At 46.1% G+C, this 22,528-nt stretch overlaps 1 protein-coding gene across 6 annotated transcripts in view; it reads right to left on the reverse strand.

The window, feature by feature from the left end:
• Positions 1-22,528, reverse strand: part of DCAF17 (DDB1 and CUL4 associated factor 17) — a 221,467-nt gene that overhangs the window by 70,847 nt on the left and 128,092 nt on the right. For all 6 annotated transcript variants that reach the window (XM_063933481.1, XM_063933482.1, XM_063933480.1 and 3 more), the window contains one exon: positions 2,678-2,756. In XM_063933481.1, coding sequence (XP_063789551.1) covers positions 2,678-2,756 — 79 coding nt within the window. The remainder of the gene's footprint in view (positions 1-2,677; positions 2,757-22,528) is intronic.

Here is a 22,528-nt window from a genome sequence, read left to right on the forward strand (position 1 = left end):
AAAACATTTTCCTTCTTGAATATTGCCATTTTTCAAGCAGAAATCCCATGAAAAAAAAGTGTAGGCTGTAAGAAGAATCTTTGCAATTACCATTTTTATTTGGTTTGTTTCTTTAGGCTGCTATTAATAATAATAATAATAATAATTTTATTTGTATAGCGCTCTTTCTCCAACAGGACTCAAGGCGCTTTACAGACATCAAAAACAATACACATGATACAGAGGATTTAAGTAATACAGCAATAGATAAGACACACAGACATAAAAGAAAACCTTAAGCACACAGAAAGCATAATGCAGGATTGGTGTAGGCATTTTGGGTAATAACTTCCAAGGGTTGTGTATACCACCCTCACAGGTATCAAGTGCAGCAGCCATCTTGGGCGCTCAGCATAGGATTACCCAGGGTGGAATAGTCTACCCCTAGAAGAGATGACACAAAATGGGGGTGATTTCAGAGTCCTACAGTTTAGAGTAGGGTTCCAACAAAACCACAAGGTCCATGTATTTTTCATCCCATCCACAAGTGTAACATATGGGGCAGCCATGTTGGGCGCACTTTGAAGGTTACACTGTGGGAGGTGAGCCATACAAGGGCCAAGTTCATATATGGGAAAACTGATGCTTATGTCGTAGTATGTACCCTGCATGTAGGGCACAATGGAAAGGTGTGCAATCAGTGGAGGTTAACATTACAGGAAAAACACATGGTGGGGTGGAAGCGAGCTATTGAAAAAAACAAACAAACACACAATAGCAGGTAAATTGGGATAACATTATTTTGGTAAGATCATAGTATGGGTGGGTAGGAGAATGTGAATTTACCATAATACAGAGTTTAGTTTCCAGAGTGTCATGTGACTAACATGACAGCCATAGTCACATTGCCCATGAGGTATTCAGCAGGGAAGCATGGGAATACATCTCTGAGCTCTGTCTGCACTGGAAATTTCTCACCCTCCTTCTCGGCCCTCAGATGACATACTGTGAGTATAAGGGGTATACTTACTAATCAGCGGTTGGCAAAGCCAGTCATCTTTGACAACCTGCTGCTTAGCAAATCTAAAGAGATTCCTAAGTCTTTGTGTGTAACGGACAGCTATAATGATATGCCCACCAAAGAGTTTTTGAAAAGAAGATATTGATTTGTTGGGGTGCAGCTAAGAAAAAATAATACCGATACATGCTTGAGAAAAAAAAAAAAAAAAAATAATACTTGACTTGCTATGTAGGGGAAAAAAAAAAGACAAAAAAAAAAGACTATGAGGGTAATTCAGAGTTGATCTCAGCAACAAATTTGTTAGCAGTTGGGCAAAACCCAGAGGCAGAACTTTGGGAGGCAACGGAGTCATCTGCCGCCGGGCTCCTATTTTGAAGGGGGGCACCTCTCCTCCCATTCAGTGACACTATTGAATTAAGTTAATTGATAGCTGTAGCTGTCTTTTCAGTGTCCGAATTCCTCACTGGTCCCTGCACCTTACAAATCACACCCTCTTTATTATACTGAATATACACATTTTACAAGTGTCATACCCAGTATTAGAAACCACGACCCATTACACTGGAAGCAGACACCTTAATGATGAAGCTGTTTGTTCCTGTACAGAAAATTGAGAATTTTAACTATATGAAGATACTTCTCTGACAATTACACATATAGTTAGAATTCTCATGCTTCCTCTACAGGAGCAAATAACTCCATCACTAAAGTTTCTGCTGTTAGTGTAACAGGTCATGAGTTCTAATCCTGGGTATGACTGCTAAGAAACGTATGATTTAAAATAAAAGACAATTAAATATATTAAATACAGTATATAATTTTTTTTCAGAACACTACATACACACACACACACACACACACACACACACACACACACACACACACACACACACACACATATATACACACACACACACACACACACACACACACACACACACACACATATATACGCACACATACATACATATGTTTATCTTAATATAGGAAATAGGGGGCAACAATATTTATCTTGCCTCCGGGCAACTGGGACAAACTTACGCCACTGGCAAAACCATGTGCACTGCAGGTGGGGCAGATATAACATTTGCAGAGAGAGTTAGATTTGGGTGGGTTATTTTGTTTCTGTGCAGGGTAAATACTGGCTGCTTTATTTTTACACTGCAATTTAGATTTCAGTTTGAACACACCCCACCCAAATCTAACTCTCTTTGCACATGTTATATCTGCCCCCCCTGCAGTGCACATGGTTTTGCCCAACTGCTAACAAATTTGCTGCTGCGATCAACTCTGAATTAGGCCCTATTTAGTATAGCCACTTTAGCATGGTTTCTGTTATTTCTATACTTGTGGTTTATTCTTTTTAAGGTACTGTGTGATCCATTGCTGCAATTTTTATACTCACTTCTCATTGCTTTAAAAGCAAAAAGCTGCGTTTGTAGTTCTGGCAACAATTTCTACTACTTCATTTTTACATTAAAATCTGAAAAGCTATATATAAATGCAGCACTCAGCCTTATCGAGTGACACCCAATCAAAACGTTTGCTCTGTCTAATACATGTTCAATAAAACAATTATATGAACTTACTGCCAATCACTTTGTTAGTGCATTCATTACTAAGTGTGTGCACTCTCCTGTGTGAAGATGCGCAGTATCTCTGCCTCCGGACACATACCTGTTGGGATTCAGTAACACAGTTCCTTTGGACAGACTTCACTACCAGAGTCTCCTGGGGAACATCCCAAGTGACGTACCTGTTGGTAAAAATGCATAAAAACATTTCAAACATTTCCTGAAGAATGAAGCCAGGTTTAATGTGAAAGTTTTGTAGCATGAAGCATAAAGCGCAATAAATATGACAGAGAAGATTGCTTTATTATTTAAGGTTCCAACATGAAACACGCTTATTATTTTTTACTCTGACCTACAGTATTACTGAATAACATGCAGACGGCTCCTCATGCTCTTAGCGTTTTTGCACCATATGTCGCGAGGCTCTTGGTGCGACTAAAGGTGGATAGACACTGATAGATATATCTGCAGATCAATTGATCTGCAGATATATCTATGGATGGATCGGGCAGTGTGCTGTGCATACACACTGGCCGATCCGTCAGGGACTGACATCATGAACTGGCACGCCCGCCCAGTTCAGCTGTCAATCACCGCCGGCCGCTGCAGCATTTGTACGGGCGGTCGGCTGGTCACCCGTACACACACAGCGATGCGCCAATATATCGGTACATAGATTGGCCGTCGGCTGTGCTGCGGGGCCGACACGATATGTCTGTGAACGACGGAGTTCACAGACATATCGCCCGTACGCACTGGCCGATGAACCCGCGATATATCGGCCGTTCAACAGAACGGCCGATATATCAGCCAGTGTGTACCCACCTTAAGGCATGGGAAATGTCTTACTTTTTCCTGAATATTGCATCTTATTCCATACAAAGTCATGAATAGGCATACTAATTCAGTACTTTTATCAAAAAGGATTTGGTATAAAGATGCAGATGAAGCATAACGAAACGTGGCGCCAGTCACTCGTATGGGACCTCTGTCTTTATGGTTTTTTACCCAGATTAGCGACTAAGTCGCACACAGAATATACATGAATGCCAGTGTCAGGGGACCTGTGCATTACACTTTTGCCGCATTAGTGATGTTAATAAGATGCACATGTTTTGTAAAAGACTCTGGTGGGACGCTCAGCAAGGATATGTCACCCAGTCTGCGGCTCACCAAAGCTATTTTGCCCAATTTCAGGATAAATGTGTGCAGACAGATCTGTACGTGAGCGGCACCTCTCTGGTAGTTTCATCCCAGCCCTAGTTCATGCTGGCTGTTCTGATAACTTCTTAATGAAATGTTATGTAGCATTGCCCGGAGGTCCTGGCTGTAAGAAGGCCTATAGAGTGCAACAGTGTAACCATACCAGAGGCCTATTATACTGTGATATACATGTACCACCATGCATCTATATGGCCACTTAATGCAAGCATACAGGGTAAATGATGCCTCCAGTAGTCTCCCAATGGTCTATATAGTCTTTGTTCGGACCTTCACACAGACCTCAACATGCCAACATATAACCCCAGCCTACAAAAGCGTTTTTTTCGCCCATGACCTTTTGTTGTAATGTTAATTGGGTCATTCCACATCAAATCACCCCCAAAAAATAAAGACAACTATTTCTGCCAAATATCTCAACTGTCTGACAATTCGTTTATTACATATTGATTTTTCAATTGATTAAATGATTTACTAATCACGGCTTCTCTATCCAGTTTATTTGAAGTATCACAGGTGTTTATTAAGGAATCTTCATGAAATTTGGAGCCCTAAGATAACTCTTCCTCTTGAATCCAAACCAAATGACTTTATATGCTTTATGTTTCGAGTTACGGTAAAAACGTAAGTTTTTCGAAAACACTTCAATACGCTAGGTTCAATCAACATTAGATATCCCAATTTTTGTGTGTGCTTAACAAAAGTATACATTACTACCACATAAAACAATCAGCATGGTACCCTGTTTCATAGTGGAGGGGAAAAAAAAAAAAAAGAGAGTATTTTAATTACCTACCGGTAAATCCTTTTCTCGTAGTCCATAAGGGATACTGCGAACACTGATTACGATGGGGTCCAAAGGAGCCAGTGCACTTTAAATTTCTTCAACAGGGTGTGCTGGCTCCTCCCCTCTATGCCCTCCCTCACAGCTCAGTCTAGGAAAACTGTGCCCGAAGGAGAAGGACATACAGTACTTGAGAGGAGGAAACATGACAATACACGAGTGGTGAGATTAACGAACCAGCACACAACAACAACAACAACAACAAAAACTAGCAACCGCTAGTGAAACCAGAAAACAGCAACAGCTGATAAGAAACAATATATTATATAGAAACACAGCGCTTGCAAACCACCAAAAACTGTTTGAATGTATCATATATGTATATATACACACACACAAAGGATTCCTGCGTCTCCCACCGGTGGCACTGTCCCACCAAATGTAATCTATATGAAAAAGATAGTATGCACTATCAAGGGAGCGCTGGAAACCTTATTGGATTTAAATGTATTTAATTTATTTATACTCCAAATATACAACATAAGACATAAAACCATATATATAAATTCATGTATAAAATGACTATGATTAATATAAATAAATCCACATACAGTAACTCTTTAAAAATTGCCCTTAAAGTTCATTTATAAATAATGTCCATATATTGTCTCTTGTATATTTAGTAACAATTGTTACTCTTGGACAACCGTCTCTTAGGGAAGCCGGGATATAAAGTTGCAGTCATTAATTGCAGCCACTTGGTGAGATTATTAATAATGACAGGGGGAGAGCGCTGTGTGTTGAACTGTCCACAGCGGTATGCTACGACCCCAAATTGTGTGTTGCTGTATTATGTCTCTTTAGCCAGAATAAAGATTTATAGTTGGTAATTTCAATCGCTTATAGGATTTTTTGCTGCTGACAGGGGGAGTCCGCTGTGTTAGATTTTGGCTACAGCGATACACTCCACCCCTGTACTGTCTAGCCGCAATAGTTGTCACAGATTACTCACGGCTTTACCGGCTTTGAGATGAACAGGGTGCAGACCTCTTTAGCTCGGTCCCGCAATAGCCTTTACCCTGTTTGAAGGCTCACCGGCAGACAGAGAAGGTAGATAGTGACGGGCAGCAAGATGGAAGGCACCGTTTCTCCGCTACGCTCGGCACACTATTATATTCCCCCCTCCAGGTCCACTGGGATGGTAAAGTATGAACAAGTCGGTTTCAATGAAAAAAATCATGAAAAACTCATGTCGGTATTTTGACCTGTCGGCATTTTACATGTCGGTATTTTGACCTTGTCGGTATTTTAAATGTCGGTATTTTGTCCATGTCGGTATTTTGACCATCGGTCAATTGGTGTCGGGATTTTGAACGTCGGGATTTTGATTGGAGGTAAACGGACTGCATCCCCTGGTTTCTTAGAGACAGCCTCGGGTTCAGGATCATCAGACACCTGAAGAATGAGCCTAATCGCTTCAATCAAATCCGGGACATCCACTAACGACTTTCCTTCCCCATCAGAAACATCTGTATCACTGTCTGTGGGATCAGTATATGCACCATCCTCATCAGAGGATGTGTCTGGGATAGCAGTGGATTGGGAGGAGGTAATGGCCCGTTTAGAAGACGACTTAGTCTTAGGCGGGCTCGAGTGACACTTAGATTTAGTCAGTGACCGGTTCAAATGCTGTAACTGAGTAGAGATTTGATCAGCCCATGGCGGATTAATAGCAGGGACCATAAACTGCTGCAGTGGCACAGGTGGTCCCACAGGGGGCGACAATTTAGTTACAAGCGTGTTTAATAGGTGGGTCCTGTGAAGCCCCAGGTGCTACCGACCCACTAGGGGGTAAGGAACCCCCTGAACCTGAACTCTCAGCTGCCATATTATTCTCCATCACGTCCGTGGCCTCACTACCACGCAATGTGGGAGAAGCCCCAGCGTCGTTGCCACGTGAAGCAGACATAACAGCGTGCACAATATTAGGCAACCCGGTACAATGTAGCAGCAATATATCTAGCAAGAGCCCCCGTGAAATGAGACTATGAACGCACAGACCGGGGGGTCAAGAGATATAAACGTATATGGTGACTATAAATCACAAGTAAAAATACACAGCAGGTATATTTTGTGATACAATCCTATATCAAACAAAAATACACCTGATACACTTAGCCCCCTCAGGCATAGTAATATAGGAATAGCACACTGAGTGAAATACCCTTGTAATGAGGCAACCACGCAGCAGCTACATGCACACACACATATATAGTCACAAGCGTACCATGCAGAAATTATGCACCATAAAACTGCACTGGACTAGCAATATGAAGAAATACTTAGGTATGGCTAGATGTGTCAACTATAGATATAACAAACACAGTAAAGACTGGAAGTATATCACAGGGTGTTTGTACCACATAACCCTGAATGTATGCACTCTTTCTTAACTAACACTGTCCCAGTGACAGGTAGAATACTTAAGTGTCCCGTAGGAAACACAGCACTGGCAATCAGGCGGTTCTACAGAGGATTTGCCCCAGCAGTCCTAGAAACAGCTCAGCTCAATCTGTGATGGCCGCTGGTCAGGAGTGAGGGAGAGATATGCAGCTCCAGGGCGGGAACATTGCAGTAATGGTGCCCTGGGGCTGGGGGGAGGGGCCTCAGGTCCAGCCTGCCCCCCCTGCTGGCATCCCCACCGGGCGCTGCGGACAGTAAAAAAAAGCGGGGTTAGTATAGAACAGGGGGTCCTCAAACTCGGTCCTGAGGACCCCACACAGTGCATGTTTTGCAGGTAACCCAGCAGGTGCACAGGTGTATTAATTACTCACAGACACATTTTAAAAGGTCCACAGGTGGAGTTAATTATTTCACTTGCAATTCTGTGAGGAGACCTGCAAAACATGCACTGTGTGGGGTCCTGAGGACCGAGTTTGAGAACCTGTGGTATAGAAGAAAAACCCCCAGACCTGTGCCCCTTAACTGTCCCTGGGGGCTAGTGGAGCGGCTGCCCAGTACTCTGTGTCCACGCCAGCGTGAGCGCGGCCTGCCTCCTACACCCGCGCTGGATCGCGGTAAAGTGCGGCACAGAAGCCCCTTACCTCCCCCTTATCATCGGCCCCACGATCCGGGAGGATGGCGGCATGTGTGTGACTGACCTCAGTGAAGAAGCCGTCGCCTTCGCTGCAGTGACCCGGCAACCAGGGCGCGGGAATATACAGCGCTGCTGGGGGTGCCGGAGCTGCAGCCAGAAACGTCTAACAAGACTTCGACTGCTGCAGCCTAATTAGTTTTAAAAGAATCCTCTTCTTTTCTTCAAATTAAAGCTAAGAATAGGCTGCCTGAGGCAGCCCCCTGTTAAGTGCCTGCTTACTGCAGGGCACCAACTTACAAACTGAGCTCCCTGTGCATGGAGGCGGGGTTGTAGAGGAGGCGGCACTGAGCATCTTGGGAACAGTCAAAAGTTTTGAGCCTGTTGGTGCCTCAGATCAAGATCCTACTCTACACCCCGATGTGAATCCTTGCGGAGCCCAGTGTACCCGGCAGCAGAAATCCAGGTATCTATTTCACCTCCGAACAGCCAATCAACTGTGAAGGGTAAGGCTTCCACACTCTTTTAGACTCAGCGTCCGCCACCCACTGGCGTAACCACAAAGCTCTGCGTGCAGAGACCGCCATGGTAGAGGTACGTGCATTAATAACATCGATTCCTTTGATGGCATCACAGGGGAAGCGGGCAGAATCCTGAATATGCTGACCCAGCAGTATTAAGTCGGCCAGGGACTTATCACCTGCGAGGCCCTCCTGAATACTACCAGCCCAAGTGCGTATGGCATGCGTCACCCAACATCCTGCAATAACAGGCCTTTGGGATGCCCCCGCTGCAACATAAATAGATTTTAAAGTTGCTTCTGTTTTCCTATCTGCAGGTTCCTTTAAGGCTGTAGCCCCTGGAACATGCAGAACTAGCTTTTTTTGACAGACGTCGTGACACTGAGGCATCCACCACCGGTGGAGTTTCCCATACTTTATGCCCTTCCTGGGCAAATGGGAAGGTGGCTAACCATATTTTGACACTTGGCATTTCTTATCAGGAGACCCCCACGGCCCTTTGAAAACGTCATTCAGTTCCTTCGAGTCAGGAAATGGGACCTGTTCCTTCTTCTGCGCAGATAAAAAGGATTGCTGCACATCAGATTCATTACCAGGAATATTTAAAACATCTCTTATTGCAATGATAAGTGAGTCTACCCCCTGCGCAGTAGAGAAATCATCTAACTCAGCATTTGATTCCAGCTCCTTCCCCTCTTCCACCTCCGGTACCTCCTCCTCGGATTCCGAGAGGATATCAGGTAACCCCCTTTTTTGGGGTAAAGGATTAGAGAGAGGAGAAACACGTCTGCTATCTGCCCTGTTCTTTGTCAGAGCAGCCAAAGACTGTTGTAACTGCTGCCTTTCTTGTCTTGCAGTAGTTAACTCACTAGACATGTCAGCCATCATAGTTTTAATTGACCTGAGCCAAGGAGGCTCCTGCAATTCACCCTCAGAAGCCCCACTAGTTAGAGATGGGTGGTCTTCAGGTTGCCGGCTGTCGGGATCCCGGCGCCGGAATCCCGACAGCCAGCATACCGACACTTTTTCTCCCTCTTGGGGGTCAACGACCCCCCTGGAGGGAGAACAGATAGCGTGGCGCGCGTAGCACGTGACCGTGCCCGCAGCGTGGCGAGTGCAGCGAGCCCACAAGGGGCTCATTTGCGCTCACCACGCTGTTGGTATGCCGACGGTCGGGCTTCCAGCGCCGGTATGCTGGTAGCCGGGAGCCCGGCCGTCGGCATACAATACTACACCCGTTTGAGAGGGCTGACTGCATTGTTCATACACGAGAGAATCCTGCAGGAGAGGGGGAAAACCTGGTGTGACAAACAGCACACACAACTTTTTTCACCATGCTGACAGAGGACATTTACATACACACACATACATACACAGAGACACAGGGTACAAGCAAGCCTGCCCAGCCCAGTATGTGTGGAGAGACCCAGAGATGAGGAACCAGCACACAGCCTGATACTAACAATTGAACTGCTAGGAGAAGGCAATTTAGTTTACAGTGCGTGAGGAGCCTTATAAAAGGGTCCCACAGCTGGCTCTTCCCCTTAACTTCACCCATGTACCAGTCTATGGCCGTGGAGTATCCCCTGGAGGAGCTGGCAGTCCTGCGGCAGCGCTGTGAGTGCAGGAAATGGCACCAGGAAGCCGCTGGTCCCTCTCTGAGGAAGCTCCGCCCCCTGTAATGGTGCTGGAGCTATACAGTTATTTATACTGTCAAAAATCCCCAGTGTAAAATTAAAGTACTGACACCCCATTTCACTATTGCTGGCCAGTCTACGCAGGGAGGAGGGCTATTGGATCACTCCAAAGGGAGTCCGTATGCCCGCCCCGTTATCGCGCTGAACAATGAACTGTCACTCACCACTCCGACCTTCAGGCTCTGTACTGGGGGTGTGCGGCGTGCTGCAGGTGTGTGCGCGAGAGCGCAATGCCTGCGGTACACGAACCCTCAGGACCGTTGTCCTGTCAGCGGGATTCGACTCAGCACCTCCAGGAGGCCGGTGTCGGTTTCTACCCAGTGTCCCTCGGTGCAGGTAAGCTGTTGCCCAAACAGCTTACCTGAAAATAACAAACTAGAAAATAAACTGAAGAAAAACTCTCTGGAGCTCTAGAGTGTGCATCCTCTCCTGAGGGCACATTTTTCTAACCTGAGCTGTAAGGGATGAGGGAGGGCATAGACGGGAGGAGCCAGCACACCCTGTTGAAGAAATTTCCTTTGGACCCCATCTATACCCCATTGTAATCAGTGTTCCCAGTATCCCTTATGGATGATAGAGAAAAAAATCATGAAGTTGACGTTCAATTATTGTTGTACCGCATACATAATTAACACAAGAATTTATAAAATTTAAAAAACTTAAACATAACTTGAGTCCCTAAAGAAACCCATGGCACACTGGCAGAACCTGAAAAATATAGAGGGAAAGCCCTTCCTGTACAAATCGTTCTTCAGGTACAGCAGTTTTACGAAGATGATGAACATTCTCAGATGTGCTGTGGAAATAAAGTCTGCTTCTGTAAAAGTTCCAGGAGGAAAAATAATTCACAAACAGAAAAGGCTACTCCTAGTAAACTTGAAAGAGCTTTATCTTGCTTTCAAAGACGGTTTTCCAGACATTCAAGTTGGATTGTCTAAGGTTTATTCCTTACGACCTACGTGGTGTGTTAGCATTGCTGCAAGAGGTATGCATTCTGTGTATGTTTGCAAAACTCACCAAAAAGTAAAAAATGATTGGTTGCTGCTCTTCCACTAAAGATGGACTACAAAGACCTAACTGAAATCCTTGTTTGTTCTTCAGTTTCTAAAACTTGTATGCTTCATTGATGTGATAAATGCCCAGGTCTGGAAGCACTTCAGAAAATAGTTGAAAAACTGTTTCATGATAGTGACATGGATGATGAGAACGCAGTTGTTTATAAGCAGTGGGTCCACAGTGACCATTCGACCAGAAAAAGAAGCTATGTGTTGAAAATTATAAATTTGTATGTCAGGATGCAATTCAAGTATTCTACAAGCAACACTTTACACATTTGCTGTATACAGATAGAGCCTTGCTTATCTATGCTGAAATGCGTGCGCACGGCATACATATCGCAGCATAGTGCGAATGAGCTGTGCTGTGGGGGTCATTCAGACCTGATCGCACGCTAGGTTTTTTCGCTGTGCTGCGATCAGGTCAGAACTGCGCATTCGTATGCACCGCAATGCGCAGGCGCGTCGCACGGGTACAAATCGGATCGTTGCTGTGCGATGGGTTTAATGAAGAATCCATTCGCACAGCCGATCGCAAGGAGATTGACAGGAAGAAGGCGTTTGTGGGTGTCAACTGACCATTTTCTGGGAGTGGTTGGAAAAACACAGGCGTGTCCAAGCGATTGCAGGATGGGTGTCTGAAGTCAATTCCGGGACCGGACAGGCTGAAGTGATCACAAGGGCTGAGTAAGTTCTGGGCAACTCAGAAAGTGCACAAATATTTTTTGTACCGCCCAGCTGCACATGCGATCGCACACTTGCAAAGCTCCCCTATGGGCAGCGACTATCTGCTTACAGCAGTGCAAAAAACCCCTAGCAAGCGATCAGGTCTGAATTAGGCCCTGTGACTGATCACAGACAGCGTTCGCTCCATAGGCTTCCATTGGCGTGCATACACGTGCATTTGCGGGCTCACTTGCCACGAGGCAACGATTACCGTGGCTACATCTGTTTTTTAGGCAAGATGATTGTGTGACACTATAAACTGTGCGAGTCTGTGTGTTATAAGTGATACCTGTGACCATGTAGCCATAACTGTGCATGCCTTCATTACAGTAGTTATGAAACACTTAGCGGAACTATTACTAAAATGGGGTATGTTCACTACTTTTTTTTTTCTTCAATATTAATTTTTATTATTTTGTAGGTGAATAAAAGTAAATGGGAGTGGGGTACAGAAGAGAAAAAAAGGGGGGGGGGTAAAAGGTTAGGGGGGTACACAGATTATTCAACAAAAACATAATTGTACAGAGATTATTAAAAAAAATCAACATACATGAAAACCTCATGAGGCCAAATCCAACCAACAGCAATTATAAGTTAAGTGAGTCAATAACTTGATTAATTTCTGTACGGGACCAGGGTTGGTTTAAAGCCTGTAGCGTGGCTGAGTCAATGGAGGGGAGATGAATATCCTTCAAAAAGGCCGCAATATTAGCTGGTGTGGGTTGTGGGGTAGATGCTTCATCTTTTAAGTTGTAGAGGGTGGAGTAGTATGAGGCAAAGGGCATCAGCAATTGCAATTGCGGATGGGTCTGTTATTTTGATGTTATTTAAATTGATGATGGACTTCACCCTCTCCTTAGCGTTCTTCCCCCTCAACTTGCGGGCAAGCAGTCTACCTGCCCTGTCTCCCTGCGTATAAAATCTCTGTCGTAATCGAAAAAGATTTTTGTGAACCTCAGTTAGAGCCAATTTGTTTATCTCATCTCTGACCCTAGTCAGGGCCCGATATATTTTCTTATTAGACGGGTTCATCTTAAGTTGGGTTTCGAAGTCTGTAAGGTGAGTTTCGAGTTCTATCTGTTCTTCCCGGGAGGTTCTATGGATATAGGCAGCCGCCTGAATTGCTGCTCCCCTAACCACTGCTTTAAGAGCACACCAGTGCGTAAATATAGACGTGTCAGCCGGAATATTGGTTTCGATATACATGGAAAGGGCCTGCGTAATAGATCGTTTAGCGTCCACATTTGTAAGGAGATAATCTCCAAGACGCCATAGTGTAGGTGAGGTTCTAGTGCGACGGAGGTTCCAGTGGATAGAGAGTGCAGAGTGATCGGACCAAGATACTGGCAGGATAGAAGCCTTCGAAATCTGTTGAAGGGTCCACTTATCCGATATTGCTAGGTCGATCCTAGAAAAGGAGCCATGTACCGGGGAGAAGAACGAGTAATACCTACCAGATGGATTTTTAGCCCTCCAGACATCGTAGAGGTCATACTCATGTAATATATTCCGGAAGGAGTGGGAGCTATCCCGCAGCGAGCCTGTACTGGGGGAAGGGCGGGTAGAGGATTTATCTACCGTGGGGTCAGGGACCATGTTAAAGTCCCCCAGTAATAATAAAGCACCCGATTAGTGTACCAGAATGGTTTTAAAGAATTTCCTAAAAAGGGTATTTGTTTGGTGTAAGGTGCATACAGCGTGGCTATAGTAACCGGCTTATCCTCCAGTTTACCCGTCAGGATGAGATATCTACCCTCCTGGTCTGTAATTTGATGGTCTAGAGCAGAGGTTCTCAAACTCGGTCCTCGGGGGCACACACAGTGCATGTTTTGCAGGTAACCCAGCAGGTGCACAGGTGTATTAATTACTCACTGACACATTTTAAAAGGTCCACAGGTGGAGCTAATTATTTCACTTGCGATTCTGTGAGGAGACCAGCAAAACATGCACTGTGTGTGCCCCCGAGGACCGAGTTTGAGAACCTCTGGTCTAGAGAGAAAGCACATGCGCTAGAAAACAAAATAGCAACCCCCGATTTTTTCTTTGAGCCGTTGGACATATAGCAGGTGTGGAATTTGTTATCCTTAAAGGAGGGCGGTGAAGAAGACATGAAGTGGGTCTCTTGTAAGGCCACTATATGTGCTTTGCATTTTGCAAAATGGCGTAGGGCCAGCCGCCTTTTGTTGGGTGAATTCAACCCCTTCACGTTCAAGGAGAGAACATTAACCATTAGGCATTACAGTTGACAATACAAAAATCAGCCTACTCATATAAACTGTACAACGGAACATACGTGAGTACTTGTGTACCAAAACTTGGAGGGGCAGGAAAGACAGGAAGGGGGAGAAAAATAGTAAAAGAGGAAAACATAGTGAGCACCGCAAGGGTGCCAAACAGGGTTGCCTAAGTAGGCAACACATAGGATCGTGGTGTGGTGCGGGGAGATACCCTCCCTCACTCCATAACAATCAGCATATAACAGCAACATCAAGGAGACATAAAATAAGTGCAAGTTCCCGGTCAATGCTAGAGGTTATCGTGGATAGTGTTAGAAGAAGCAAGGATATTAGAAGAAGGATAAAGGTAGACACGGGGCAGAAAGGTCTCGGAGTATACAACACAATGTGATCAACCATGTCTAAACAAAAACCTCACTTATACAAGAAAAAATGCCTTGCTCAACGACCATCCGGAGCACCGACCGGGAAAAAAGAGTGACGGCCTACCCTAATGCAAAGAGAAATAAAAAAAAAATCAAGTCCGGCTGTGACATATAACCTCGTTGTAGCAAGTGTTCTTAAGAGTTAGGTGCCGGCAATTGACCACTCTTGAGCCAACTTGAGGGTTGTTATCGCATGTGTAACGCCGTTCCGTCTAACAAGCAATTTGGTCGGAAACCTCCAGCGGTAAAGGATATCAGCTCTCCGCAGTGCAGTCGTCACCGGATAAAATGAGCTTCGCATGGCAAGAGTAGCCGCTGAGAGGTCTCCATATACTTGTAGATCTCCCAAAGTCGTGGCCGGCAGGTCTGGTCGCATAGCTGCCCGCAGGATTTGTTCCTTGACATGGAAATAGTCCATCCTCATCAATGTGTCTCTCGGAGCATCCTTCGTGGCGTTTCTAGCCTTCGGGAGGCGGTGGATACGATCGATGAGGAAATCATCAATGGAATTGGTAGGAAGGAGAGTCATGAAGAGGTCTGTCGCAAATTGTTTGAGGTCGGAGTTAGAGACCGTTTCTGGAATGCCGCGGAGTTTTACATTGTTACGGTGTGACCTGTCCTCAAGGTCACAAGTCTTCCGTCTCAGGTCCGCGACCTCGGCTTGTAGCTCTTCGAGTTGAGTAATCACCTCATTGTGGGACCTCACCACCTCCTCGCATTTATTCTCGAGGTGATCTGTATGTTGGCCTATGGCATCGACAGTCTGTTGGCAACATTGGAGCGCCGTCTTAACTTCCATCGTAATATCATCATTGAAAGAAGCCAGGAGTTGCCGCATAGAGCAGAGTGTGAGGGGTGCATCGTCATCCAGTTGAGAGAGTTTTGTTTGACTTACACGGGGAGTCATAGACCCAGCGACGCTTTCAGGGGAGTGCTTGGAGAGGGAATCCGAAATTGTAGGGACTTTCAGGCTTTGGGATGCGGGGGACTGTTTGAAGAAAGCGACCGGGCGGGCCAGGGTCTGGTCTTTCTGGCGTTTAGGCAGCATTATACTGGAAAGAGTACCTCACCGCAGTAGCCGTTGATAAAAGGAATCGGAAGCAGGAGGATAAATTAACTTATGTCAGCTCGATGAGTGCTAGGAGCAGTATCACAACATCAGGAGTGAGGGAGGATGTATGACATCATGTGGAAAGTTACATCGTTTTGGCCCGGAAGAAGGAGGGTCTCCCTGTTGCCTCCAGCAATCGAATGCAATGATGGAGAGATAATCAGATGAAGAAGGAGATGTAGGGTGAAGCCAAGCGTCTAGGGTGTCCAAATAGCGCTGCCTGATGCACCCCCTTTAAATCAGCATAATAGTCACCAAGAAGTGGAGGGGCAAAGGGGATGCCTCAAATACAGAGGTTAATCAAACGAGGAGCTGAGCTAGGTTGAATAAACAGGCCTGTGGGACAGCAAGGTTAGCTTAGAAAGCAGCAGCTCCTTGTACTGTCGATTTGCCAGGAATGAAGATGGCGCCGCCAGGCTCCGGCCCCAGGCCACAGCAGAAGAGGTGCCCTGTTTCCCCCAGCAACGCCGGCTGCCGTGGTGCTCGGCTCGATCGCCCCCGGGCCCCCCGCGGCAGACCGACGCCGGAGACCGGAAGTAGCATCTGCCGCGGTCAGAACGGGAGGCGCAGCCGCGCACTCTCTCTTCCGTGCCGCCGGACCTCTCACAGCGGCCGCCGCATCCAGCAGTAGGGTTAGCTGCCGGGCAGGTAAACCCTTAGCGGGTGATGGGGTTGCAGGCAGGTTGAAAAGCAGGGTCACCGTTGTCCGTAGTTTCTCTCGAGGCCCCGCCGCGTCACTTCCGGTCCGGGTTGTGTCCAGCGCGAGTCCCCGGCTTCCTCCAGGCAGGAAGGCCGCAACCCGCATGGGCACAGGGGGCTCCCGCCGGCTCCGAGACCCACCTCACCCAATACTGGGGGACACAGTAAGCAGGTGGCAGCTTCCAAGCAGCAGGATAAAGGGCAGAGGGGGCTAAAGGGCCGATTTGATGCAGGAGCCCGGGCCCAAGACGTCTTTCTCCTTCCACAGCTAGGCCACGCCCCCCGTATGTTCACTACTTTAATGATGGTGCTAGTAAACATCTAGCCACACGCACCAGTCTGCAAGCAGTGGGAACTCATCACATCTTGACACCTTTGGACCTGTATATCTGGGTTAAAAGATACATGGCCTAAAGTTTTTCTACGTGTGACAAAATGAAATACAAGACTGCAAAACCAAGCTGTATAGCCGTCTAGAAACAGACTGTGGTAGGAACACTTGCTCATCACCAATTTCGGCCTATTAGATATGATGAACTACACATATTACGATTGTCATCAGACGACATGAAGACAGCAGGAACCACAGTTTGGGGCGTATCCAATTACAGGTGAAAATACATCAGGCGACTTTTCCCGATGTTTCACCCATATTTTTTTACATGCTATTCAAGTTGGTCGCCTGTAAAAAAAATACATCATCTCCCAACATCACACAGGTTCAGTGAAACCTGTGTTTTTGGGGTAGAAACAGCCCCGTTTCCCCGGATTTTGTTGCGCGCCACAGGCAGGCGAAACAAAATTCCTGATAAGCCAGCGTGAGCTGTGGCTTTACTGGGTTAATTGAATTGCCCCCAGTGGGACAATTAGCCGGGTTAATTTACTGTGGCTAATTGCATACCCTCTTTAAGGGGGGTACTCACGGGAGAGATGTGTGCTGAGCGATCTTAACACAGACCGCTCAGCACACATCTCTCACCCCGCTCAGCACAGCGCGATGTGCTGAGCGAGGGGGAATGCCGACGGGGGGCCGCTCACTTCACACAACGGTGAAGTGAGCGACCCGCTAGATTGAGCCTGCATGCAGCTCAATCTAGCATCGGCGATAGCGATGCGCGGGGCCGCGCATCGCTATCGCTGGAGGGCATACACACGGCAGATCCGTTCTTAAAATCTAAGCAATCTAGCAAGATTGCTTAGATTTTAAGCACGGATCTCTCCGTGTGTACCCCCCTTTAGTGTCACTATGACCACAGTCACAAACAATGTAGACAAAAGTGATCTACAACCTAGAACATACATAGCAGCAGCGTACAATAACATCTGGTAAATTGGATATATTGGGGGTAATTCTGAGTTGATTGCAGCAGGAACTTTGTTAGCAGTTGGGCAAAACCATGTGCACTGCAGGGGAGGCAGATATAACATGTGCAGAGAGAGTTAGATTTGGGTGGGTTATTTTGTTTCTGTGCAGGGTAAATACTGGCTGCTTTATTTTTACACTGCAATTTAGATTGCAGATTGAACACACCACACCCAAATCTAACTCTCTCTGCACATGTTATATCCACCCCCACCCCCCCTGCAGTGCACATGGTTTTGCCCAACTGCTAACAAAGTTCCTGCTACAATCAACTCAGAATTACCCCGATTATTCAATGTATTGAGGAGGAACAAGATGTGCTGATACACTTCATGAAACAAAACCAATCAACAAATGTGTTGTCCTGGCCTTCAGTGTTATGTTCCTTTTATTTAATATGTGTGTAATGGAAGTGCCCACTATGCAAGAAAGTACTGGAAGGCACTGTCTGCTGACACTTAAAAAAAAAATTAGGTTTTAAACTTTCATGGTTTCTGCTGTTAATTATGTATGCTGTACAACAGTAATTGAACGTCAACTTCATGATTTTTTTTTTTCTCCACTATGAAACAGAATACCATGTTGATTTTTTTTGTGTGGTAATAATGTATACCTTTGTTAAGCACCTAAAAAAAATTGGGATATCTAATGTTGATTGAACCTTGCGTTTTTGCCGTAACTCGAAACGTAAGCCAGATTAAAGTGATTTGGTTTGGGTTTTCGGATTCAGGAGGAAGAGTTACCTTAAGGGTGCAAATTTTGTGGTGATTGCTTAATAAACACCCGTGATACTTCAAATAAACTGGATAAAGAAGACGGGATTAGTAAATAATGTAATAAATTGAAAAATCTATATTTAATAAACGAATTGTCAGACAGTCAAGATATTTGGCAAAAAATTGTTTTTTTTTACATCCTCTTTTAACTAAAAATTTTTCATAAAAATCTGATATAGGTGTTGGACACGCCTGGTTGAACGGACATGAAATAACCCAGTTCTTATTAAACAAATGAGATCATCACAGTAACAAAAGGTTAAGCCCCGAACACATGGGGAGAGATGTGTGCTGAGTCGATCTATCAGTGACATCTCAGCACACATCTCTCTCCGCCGCTCAGCACAGCACGATGTGTGCTGAACGAGGGGGCGGACGGGGTAGGGAGTGCTCATTTCACCCAGCGGTGAAATTAGCGATGTGCTAGATTGTGCCTGCATGCAGGCCAATCTAGCACCGGCGATAGCGACCTGGTGCATACACATGGAGAGATCCGCACTTAAATTCTAAATGCTCGAGTTCAAGATTATGGGGTATATTCAATTAAAGTCGGATCCATTCCGACATGTATTTGTCGGAATGGATCCGACAACCCCTATTCAATCCCCATCTTAATTAGACTTTTTCAAGTCGAATTTAAGATGGGACGCAGAGGAGGCGAGGGGGGCGAGCCGGCAGGCGTACAGGAGAGATCAGCGCTACAGTAGCGCTGCAGCAGGATGTCACTCAGCCGCCCAACCTCACGGCAGCTTCCACCCGGAAGCTGCCGTGAGGTCGGGCAGCTGAGTGACATCCAGCTGCAGCGCTACTGTAGCGCTGATCTCCCTGTATGCCCAACGGCTCCCCCCCCCCTCGCCTCCTCTGGGTCCGCATCTCAGTCGACATAATTTTGATGTCGGATTGAGATGGTCGAAAAGGGAGCCAAAATCTGTCGGATTTGGCCCCGTTTTCGACATAAACACATGGATCGGCAGCTATTCCGCGTATCCACGTGCTTTTCGACAAGTCGAATTTATCGACTTGTCGAAACATTTTGCAAAATATTGAATATGTCGAATCAGGATTCGACCATAAAAAGTCGAAAACTGCCGTCTTTTCGACAGACGGCTGTTTTCGACTTCAATTGAATATACCCCTTTGCCTGTGCGGCACCCCTTCAGTGGAACGCGCTCCCACGCTCCATTAGACTCTCCCCGACCTTGCAAAGCTTCAAACAGGCACCAAAAACCCACCTATTCATCAAAGCGTACCCTTCCAATGCACAACCTAGTCCTGACGCTGCTCCTCAATCCCCCTGCCCCATGCCTTGAACATCTCTGCTTTGTTTACATACTGCCATCAGGCTACCTCCCGCTTGCTTGCACCTCATGTCATCTGTCTGTCGCCCGTTCTCACTAGATTGTTAGCTCTTCAAAGCAGGGCCCTCTTTCCTCTTGTTGTCAAAGCCCTCTTCTCGACACATTTCACTCGCAGCTCTCTCCTACATAGCGAACATCTTTACCCGCTTTTTCTCCTGCTGGTAAAGGCTCCTCTCTATCTATGGCCGCCAGCCCCAAGTAGTACAATAATTACTCCCTCGCTACTTACATCTTAGCTGTATTATGTTTTGAGAATTGTGATGCTCTTTGTTACTTGTACTCTATTTTTGTTATTTATTTACTGTAAGTTTTGTCTCCCTGTACTGTCCTTTGTACGGCGCTGCAAAACACTTGTGGCGCCCTATAAATAAAATGTAATAATAATAATAAGAATTTAAACCTACCGGTAAATCTTTTTCTCGTAGTCCGTAGAGGATGCTGGGGACTCCATAAGGACCATGGGGATAGACGGGCTCCGCAGGAGACATGGGCACTTTAAGAAAGACTATAAATATGGGTGTGCACTGGCTCCTCCCTCTATGCCCCTCCTCCAGACCTCAGTTAGAGAAACTGTGCCCAGAGGAGACGGACAGTACGAGGAAAGGATTTTTGTTAATCCAAGGGCAAGATTCATACCAGCCACACCAATCACACCGTATAACTTGTGATATACTAACCAGTTAACAGTATGAAAACAACATAGCATCAGTCCAAGACCGATGAAAACTATAACATAACCCTTATGTAAGCAAAACTATATACAAGTCTTGCAGAAGTAGTCCGCACTTGGGACGGGCGCCCAGCATCCTCTACGGACTACGGGAAAAAGATTTACCGGTAGGTTTAAAATCTTATTTTCTCTTACGTTCTAGAGGATGCTGGGGACTCAGTAAGGACCATGGGGATTATACCAAAGCTCCCAAACAGGCGGGAGAGTGCGGATGACTCTGCAGCACCGATTGAGCAAACAGGAGGTCCTCCTCAGCCAGGGTATCAAACTTATAGAACTTTGCAAAGGTGTTTGAACCCGACCAAGTAGCAGCTCGGCATAGTTGCAGTGCAGAGACCCCTCGGGCAGCCGCCCAAGACGAGCCCACCTTCCTAGTGGAATGGGCCTTAACAGATTTTGGTAACGGAAATCCAGCCGTAGAATGCGCCTGCTGAATTGTGTTACAGATCCAGCGAGCAATAGTCTGCTTTGAAGCAGGGGCGCCAACCTTGTTGGCCGCATATAGGACAAACAGTGCTTCTGTTTTTCTGACTCTAGCCGTTCTGGCCACGTAAATTTTCAAAGCCCTGACTACATCAAGGGACTCTGAATCCTCCAAGTCGCGCGTAGCCACAGGCACCACAATAGGTTGGTTCATATGAAAAGATGACACCACCTTAGGCAAGAATTGAGGACGGGTCCGCAATTCCGCTCTATCCATATGGAAAACTAGATAGGGGCTTTTATGAGACAAAGCCGCCAATTCCGACACTCGCCTAGCCGAAGCCAAGGCTAACAACATGACCACTTTCCAAGTGAGATATTTTAACTCCACCGTTTTAAGTGGTTCAAACCACTGCGACTTAAGGAAACTCAACACCACGTTAAGGTCCCAAGGCGCCACCGAAGGTACAAAAGGAGGCTGAATATGCAGCACTCCCTTCACAAAAGTCTGTACTTTTGGGAGAGAAGCCAATTCTTTTTGAAAGAAAATGGATAAGGCCGAAATCTGAACCTTAATGGAGCCTAATTTTAGGCCCATATTCACTCCAGTTTGTAGGAAGTGAAGGAAACGGCCCAGATGGAATTCTTCCGTAGGAGCATTTCTTGGCCTCACACCAAGAAACATACTTTCACCATATACGGTGATAATGTTTAGCTGTCATGTCCTTCCTAGCCTTTATCAGAGTAGGAATGACCTCATCCGGAATGCCCTTTGCCGCTAGGAACCGGCGTTCAACCGCCATGCCGTCAAACGCAGCCACGGTAAGTCTTGGAACAGACAGGGCCCCTGTTGTAACAGGTCCTGTTTTAGAGGAAGAGGCCACGGATCTTCTGTGAGCATTTCCTGCAGATCCGGATACCAGGCCCTTCGCGGCCAATCTGGAACAATGAGAATTGTTTTCACTCCTCTTTTCCTTATTATTCTCAACACCTTTGGGATGAGAGGAAGAGGAGGAAACACATAGGCCCTCATTCCGAGTTGATCGCTCGTTATTTTTCATCGCATCGCAGTGAAATTTCGCTTAGTGCGCATGCGCAATAGTCGCACTGCGACTGCGCCAAGTAACTTTGCTATGAAGATAGTTTTTTTACTCACGGCTTTTTCTTCGCTCCGGCGATCGTAGTGTGATTGACAGGAAATGGGTGTTACTGGGCGGAAACACGGCGTTTTAGGGGCGTGTGGATGAAAACGCTACCGTTTCCGGAAAAAACGCAGGAGTGGCCGGAGAAACGGGGGAGTGTCTGAGCGAACGCTGGGTGTGTTTCTGACGTCAATCCAGGAACGACAAGCACTGAACTGATCGCACAGGCAGAGTAAGTGTGGAGCTACTCTAAAACTGCTAAGTAGTTTGTGATCGCAATAATGCGAATACATCGGTCGCAATTTTAGGATGCTAAGATACACTCCCAGTAGGCGTAGGCTTAGCGTGTGTAACTCTGCTAAATTCGCCTTGCGACCGATCAACTCGGAATGAGGGCCACATAGACCGACTGGAACACCCACGGTGTCACTAGGGCGTCTACAGCTACCGCCTTAGGGTCTTTTGATCTGGCGTAATACCTCTGTAGCTTTTTGTTGAGGCGGTATGCCATCATGTCTACTTGGGGCAGTCCCCACTGACTTGCAATCTGTGCGAAGACTTCCTGATGAAGTCCCCACTCTCCCGGATGCAG

Source organism: Pseudophryne corroboree, chromosome 7, assembly GCF_028390025.1.
Source record: "Pseudophryne corroboree isolate aPseCor3 chromosome 7, aPseCor3.hap2, whole genome shotgun sequence".
Taxonomy (NCBI): domain Eukaryota; kingdom Metazoa; phylum Chordata; class Amphibia; order Anura; family Myobatrachidae; genus Pseudophryne; species Pseudophryne corroboree.